Source organism: Priapulus caudatus, unplaced genomic scaffold (assembly GCF_000485595.1).
Source record: "Priapulus caudatus unplaced genomic scaffold, Priapulus_caudatus-5.0.1 Scaffold1082, whole genome shotgun sequence".
Classification (NCBI taxonomy): Eukaryota; Metazoa; Priapulida; class Priapulimorpha; order Priapulimorphida; family Priapulidae; genus Priapulus; species Priapulus caudatus.
Genome location: NW_014578143.1, coordinates 4,709 through 11,239, shown reverse-complemented (window position 1 = coordinate 11,239; position 6,531 = coordinate 4,709). Strand labels below are relative to the sequence as shown.

Here is a 6,531-nt window from a genome sequence, read left to right as displayed (position 1 = left end):
GAGAGAGAGAGAGAGAGAGAGAGAGAGAGAGAGAGAGAGAGAGAAAAGAGAGAGAGAGAGAGAAAGAGCTTTTCGCCTCAAGGGCGCCATCTATGGACCATAATCAGCTGAAACGGCTGTGCAAACCGAACCCAGAGACAATAGAACACTAATCTGTTCTAGGGTCTCTGCCGAACCGAAATTTGGGCCAGATATGGCGGCGCTTCCTCTCCTTGTTATATTTAGCTCCTTGCCTCAGTCAACTCCTGTTTCTTGTCCTCTGCGGTTTTATGTTTAATCTTAAGCACTCCCTCGGCGATCTTCGATCTCTCCTCGGCAGAAGAACACCTGCAACAGACAGAATGCTCCCATCTGAATGCAACTACCCACGGACAACCGGGAAAGGAAACCGCGCACGCACACACACACGCACAGATATAAAGCCGTACTATCTCTCTCTCCCAGAATACAACTACTGGACCGTGTGTGCTACCCTCTCCCCCCTCACCCACCTCTGTCCCACCCCCTCCCCCCTCACCCACCTCTGCCCCACCCCCTCCCTAGGCATCAGCTACGCACCGGTTGTGTTGTGTGTCTATGTTCATGCTGCACACCCAGTAGTCGGGCAGGTCCTGACCGACGTCCTTGGACGAGAAGGGCAAGATACGCCACTTCAGGCACTCGTCTGTAAGAAAAACACACACGTGTAACCCTTGGTACATACATCCAAACACATGTATGTACAGATATGCACATGCCTGCACACACACACATAAAAGAACACATGCGCACACAAGCACGCACGCATGTACGCACACACATATACCTTAACCACGCGCACGCGCACGCACGCACACACTACTGTGGCGCAACACTAATTACGCGGTAATCTGCCCACAGATGGCGCCGGCGTCAACACGTACCGCACTGCACACACTTGCTGACTTGCATGTTACGTTTCTTCACGTATTTCTGATCGTCGCTCGGCGACTCGTACCACTTCTTATCCAGGTAACCGTAGCTCTCCCTGCGGCGCAAGCAAAGCGGCAAAGTAACGATCAATCTAGCTCGTTAGGCGTGGCTCGTTCAGGAGTTAATTAATCGACGAATACACGCACGCTGACACGTGCGCGAGCAACAGAGACATGCATCAATATATTACAGGAAAAAACTAGGAATTTTTTTTATAGTGTAATACAAGTATGGTACATGAAAACAATGTGTTCACACATTGCACGCATTGTATACATGCATAACACATTTCATTGATGCAGTTTACAGAGATATGTAATATAATATAAATAATTATAAATAATAATAAATATGTAAATAAAATTTTTAATTAATTTTTTTTTATATCAATTGTTGAGTAATTGGTTAGAGTAAGTTCTCGTAATGTTTTAGTTGATGTTATGATCGTTACAAATTGCTCTTTGTATTTTCTTTGGCAGAAGATTCTCAAAAGCTTTGGTAAGTGAAAGGCAATCTTAAAACGTTCACATATTCTTTTGACCCTCTCAGGTCCCTGAAGGAACCAAAGACGTTGAACTTTGTCTTCGGACTCAACCTGGAGAATCGGAGTCAGGATGGCATGTTCGTCTACAACTGCAGCCGACTCATCAAGATGTACCAGCGTGTCGGGCCGCAGCTCGAGGGAAACCAGTAGGTGGCGCTGGTCGTCCCGCGCTCACTTGTTTTGCGTCGGATTTTTGGCGTGAACCTTGCCACGTTGTCACGACCTCCCGGCGCGAAATCGCGCTCGCGATTTGACGAAGTGGAGTTATTTGTTGTCGATTGTTTGCTTTGTGGGGATCGCTTTGTTCAGTGACGGGTGGCGCCATCTATAGAGAGCAGGGCTGGTAGTTATAAGATGTACATGTGTTTTAGGGTGTCGGAGGGGTGTCATGGGTGCTGCCGTCTGTGGTGGTAATAATTAGACGTTTGTGTGTTTCAGGGTGGGCACAGGTGTGATGGGTGCTGCCATCTGTAGTAGTAGCAGTGAGACGTTCGTGTGTTTCAGGGTGGGCGCAGGTGTGATGGGTGCTGCCATCTACGGCAGTAATGACAAGACGTTCTTGTGTTTCAGGGTGGGCGGAGGCGTGATGGGGATCGTCGACGTTCCGTATCTGGTCTTGGAGCCGACCCACAACAAGCAGGACTTTGCGGATGGCAAGGAGTACAGACACCTGAAGAAGGCGATGGGAGAATACATGATGCAGTACTGGACAGACATAGATCTCGGTATGTGCCAAACACTCGCACGATTCTCTATGTTAAATAAATAATTATAAATAATAATAATTGTTCTATAGAGGTTGTCCTTTATAGACAGGTGTCCGTTCTATAGAGGTTGTCCTTTATAGACAGGTGTCCGTTCTATAGAGGTTGTCCTTTATAGACAGGTGTCCGTTCTATAGAGGTTGTCCTTTATAGAGAGGTGTCCGTTCTATAGAGGTTGTCCTTTATAGACAGGTGTCTGTGCTGTGGAGGTGTACGCTGATGCGCGGTTGACTGTTACTACGCTTTATCAGTTTGAAGTGGGGGTGGGGGGTACATCGTTGAACATGATGATTTAGTCGGATTGTCGTATATTACTAGTTATTATGTTGTGTTGTGTTGTGTTGTGTTGTGTTGTGTTGTGTTGTGTTGTGTTGTGTTATGTTATGTTACATTGTGTTGTGTTACGTTACGTTATGTTATGACATGTTATGTTATGTTATGTTGTGTTATGTTGTGTTATGTTATGACATGTTATGTTATTTTATGTTATTTTATGTTATGTTATGTTGTGTTGTATTATGTTATGTTATGTTATGTTGTGTTGTGCTGTGTTGTGTTATGTTATGTTATATTGTGTTGTGTTGTGTTATGTTATGTTATGTTATGTTGTGTTATGTTGTGTTATGTTAGGTTACGTTATGTTATGTTACGTTACATTATGTTGTGTTGTGTTCTATTATGTTATGTTATGTTATGACATGTTATGTTATGTTATGTTATGTTATGTTATGTTATGTTATGTTACATTATGTTGTGTTCTGTCATGTCATCATATCATGCTATATTATATTACGTCGGAAACTCGCGACACGTGACGATATTCAACCGTTTCTCCCGTCGTTGTCTCTCGCGGCAGGCTGATGCCGGAGCGTAAGTCGTTCCGCGCGTACACGGCGATCCTCTACGCGGACCCGCGCATGCGCATCTACGTGCAGAACGTCAAGGTGCGCACCGAGCGACTCGTCAACTGCCTCTACCGGCCGCGCATGTACAAGTACGCGTCGAGCCGATTCAAGACGCGCTCCGAGATCGAGGTGAAGAAGGCCAAGCACAACGCCAACGTCGGTGAGTGGCGCGCGCGCGTGTTACCGCGGCGACCGTCGTGTGGCGGCGTCGTCGTGGCGACCGTCGCGTCTGTCGTGTGGCGGTGTCGCCGCGGCGATCGTTGTTCGCGTTTGCGCGCCAAACGACGGGCGGTGCGCGCGGAGTCTGTTGCAGTTAATTAAATAAGAATGAATAATTGTAATTATTATAATTAATCTTATCGATCGGCGAGAATTGCAAGGTGGTCACGGTTATGTTTGCCCGTGCGCACATCGTTGTGCGCACCAAGGAGCTAAATATAACAAGGAGAGGAAGCAGATTGGCTGTGTGCTTTTCGCCTCAAGGGCGCCATCTATGGACCATAATCAGCTGAAACGGCTATGCAGACCGAACCCAGAGACAATAGAACACTTCTCTGTTCTACTACTAGGGTCTCTGCCGAACCCAAATTTGGGCCAGATATGGCGGCGCTTCCTCTCCTTGTTATATTTAGCTCCTTGGTGCGCACATCATTGACCACGTGACTGATACGTGCGCGTTTACCCGTCCTGTCTGCTAGTGTTTTCGTTGCCACGGCGATGCCATCGGTTGGGTACATCCTGACGCATTCTTGTCGGTTGGCGTGCGAGTCGTCACGGCGACTGCAGATTGAGTGTTTTTTGTTTTGTTTTTGGCAGCTGAGGAGAAAGCGAGAGAGGCAGAGAGCAAGGCAAAGGCCCTGGAACACAAACATTCGGCAACTCCCACTAGCAAAGATGCGCGGGTGAGTCACTCCCACGAGTGTTTGTGTTCGTGCGCGTGTGGGCGTGTATGCGTGCGTGGGCATGCGTGCGTGCGTGTGCGTGCGTGTGGGCGTGCATGCGTGCGTGCGTGTGGGTGTGTGTGTGTGTGTGTGCGTGTGGGCGTGGGTGCGTGCGTGCGTGCGTACGTGTGTGTGTGTGTGTGTGTGTGTGCGTGCATGCGTGTTATGCGTGTGGGCGTGCGTGCGTGCGTGTGCGTGCGTGTGCGTGCGTGCGTTGCGTGCGTGCATGTGTGGGCGTGCGCATGTTTCTACACGTTTTGCGTGAGTGTGTGACAATGCAAAAGAAGAAAAGTAGGCAGACAGCAACAGAAACGCATATATTATAATGTATGCTCGTATATATACGATCAAACGTGCACGCACGTACATACACATGCACAAACGTGCACGCACGTACATACACACATGGTCACAAACAGCTAACCATTGATGCCGCTGACCATAGGAACTGTTGACACTCGCTCGCGCCCTATGATCGTATTTTTCCCCTGCAGGTGGCGTTGCGAAAGGCGCAGTCGCACGCACACGAGGTGAGACGGGAAGCCAACCTGAAGAAGGAACTAGCCGAACGGAAGCAGAAGTAAGCAGCAGCCGTTGCCATGGACGCGCGGACTTCCGATTTTTGTCAAACTGTTACGGTCGAACCTGCGCATGATGGTCGCTTAAGAAAACCCCTCTAAAGGTGTCCTTTATAGACAGGTGTCTATGATGGGGCGGGGTGGGAGAGGGGAGGGAGGATATCTTACTATCGCAGCCGCACACGGCGGATTTTGACATGAAGGACGGGTGAGTGAGGGCGTGGTGGGGCGGCACATTTACGTAACTGCGAGAAGAGAGATTGATTGGGTTTAGATGAATTGCGTGCATTACTGTGAATTAGTGTGCGTGCGTGAATTATGGGAAAATGTTGTGTATTGGGTTCTTACGCGTGTTAGCCCTCACTCACCCTGCCCCACCACGCCCTCACTCACCCGTCCTCCATGTCGAAGTCTGCAGTGTGCGGCTGCGACAGCAGGATGTCCTCGCTTCCGGTCATCACGTCGAGCTCGGGCTGACCATTGTCCATCAGCTTGAGGTTGTAGATGATGACGAGGGTGCCGGAGCCGCCTCGGATCGAGTCGAACGAGCGCATGAAGCTCTCGTGCGTGTGGAACGGCGAGTACTTGTAGATCAGGTCCATCTCCAGCTTGTGCTGGAACGCGGGCGGGAGCGGTGAAGAAGCTTGCTTCTAGGCGGAACTTAAGCCCGGCGCACACGCGAGTAATTTTACTCAAGTAAAAGGACGCACGAGTCATTTTACTCACGTGTTGCGGTGGATTTTCGTTGAGTAATTTGACGCATTCCGTCATTTTACTCAATATCAAACGTGTTTGATAATTTTTGACTCATGCGTCATTTTACTCAACGTGTGCGTGCGCAGAAGAAACCCTGCAATGCTCACTCTATACTTAACCCTAAACCTAGCCCTAACCTAACTCTATCCCTAACCTAACCCCAATGCTAACTGTATACTTAACCCTAACTCTATCCCTAGCCCTAATCCTTACCTTCTCCAGTGCCTTGCCAGCCTTCCCGAGCGCTCGCTTGCTCTGGCTGTCAAACGACGGCAGTGGAACAATCACCTGTGGTGTGTGGACAACACATGGGGAAAGAGTTAAACGAAAAACCAGACGGAAAACAACAGAACACTCGCGGGCCACGACTCCCAACTGCCAAAACGCGTCGTCGACGGCAACGAACGAACGCCCGTGGGTAGTACTTTAAACATTTTTAGAGCAAGGAAATTGTCTTTCGGTTTATCGAAAATATATTAGAGCACGACCGCGACAAGTTGGATAGACGCTGACGCAAACATTTTAGCCGTGGCAGTTCATTCTTGGGGACGTCTGGCCAATTTGCGGGGGGGGGGGGGGGGTCACGGCAAGTAAGGCTGGGTGTACACTACCGACTATGTTGTCAAATTGGCGAGTTGGACCAATTTTGCAATTCGGCAACAAAGATGGATGACAACCACAGCAAGTAAGAATGGTAACCAGGGGAATTTTTCACGGGAGCTCTTTTTTAAAAGCCTGTGGGAAAAATCTCACGTCAAAAATTTTACGGGAGCTATTTTGAGCCTCACGGGAGCGATTTCAGAGGTTCGAAGAGCGAATCGCTCGTCGCTCACGTGTATTTTTTTTTACCCTGGTGGTAACCATGGCAACCATCGACGACGACTCACCTCCTCGATCTTCTCTTCCTCGTGGAACGTGCGAGACATCATGAGACACGTCATCGTCGCAGCCTTCTTCGTGAACAGTATGAAGTCGCTGCCGATGCGCATCGAACCCCTGACGACAAGACGAAGAACGCACAGCGTGAACATGTGTGGAGGAGAGGGGGGAGGGGACAGACAGAGAGAGAGAGGGAGGAAAGGCGGGAGGGTG

The 6,531-nt window shown here is 49.2% G+C and overlaps 2 protein-coding genes and 1 long non-coding RNA gene across 3 annotated transcripts in view; 1 reads left to right on the top strand and 2 right to left on the bottom strand.

Moving 5' to 3' along the window:
• LOC106815285 (MORC family CW-type zinc finger protein 2A-like) overlaps nucleotides 1-4,689 on the top strand; it is a 13,911-nt gene extending 9,222 nt beyond the window's left edge. The window contains 4 exon segments of the mRNA XM_014819732.1: nucleotides 1,501-1,641; nucleotides 2,066-2,224; nucleotides 3,116-3,320; nucleotides 4,600-4,689. Of these exon segments, the coding sequence (XP_014675218.1) occupies nucleotides 1,501-1,641; nucleotides 2,066-2,224; nucleotides 3,116-3,320; nucleotides 4,600-4,689 (595 nt within the window).
• On the bottom strand, nucleotides 239-1,001 carry LOC106815287. The gene is made up of 3 exons (XR_001394725.1): nucleotides 903-1,001; nucleotides 559-664; nucleotides 239-327 (listed from the first exon to the last, which is right to left on the bottom strand). It is a non-coding gene; the product is annotated as an uncharacterized LOC106815287 (long non-coding RNA).
• A 383-nt stretch (nucleotides 4,690-5,072) lies between the features above and the next one.
• LOC106815284 (MORC family CW-type zinc finger protein 2A-like) lies at nucleotides 5,073-6,429 on the bottom strand. Its single transcript, XM_014819731.1, has 3 exons — nucleotides 6,327-6,429; nucleotides 5,653-5,727; nucleotides 5,073-5,297 (listed from the first exon to the last, which is right to left on the bottom strand). Exons 1-3 carry the CDS (start codon nucleotides 6,426-6,428, stop codon nucleotides 5,073-5,075), a joined length of 402 nt encoding a protein of 133 aa, XP_014675217.1. The 5' UTR covers nucleotide 6,429.
• Nucleotides 6,430-6,531: the final 102 nt, after the last annotated feature.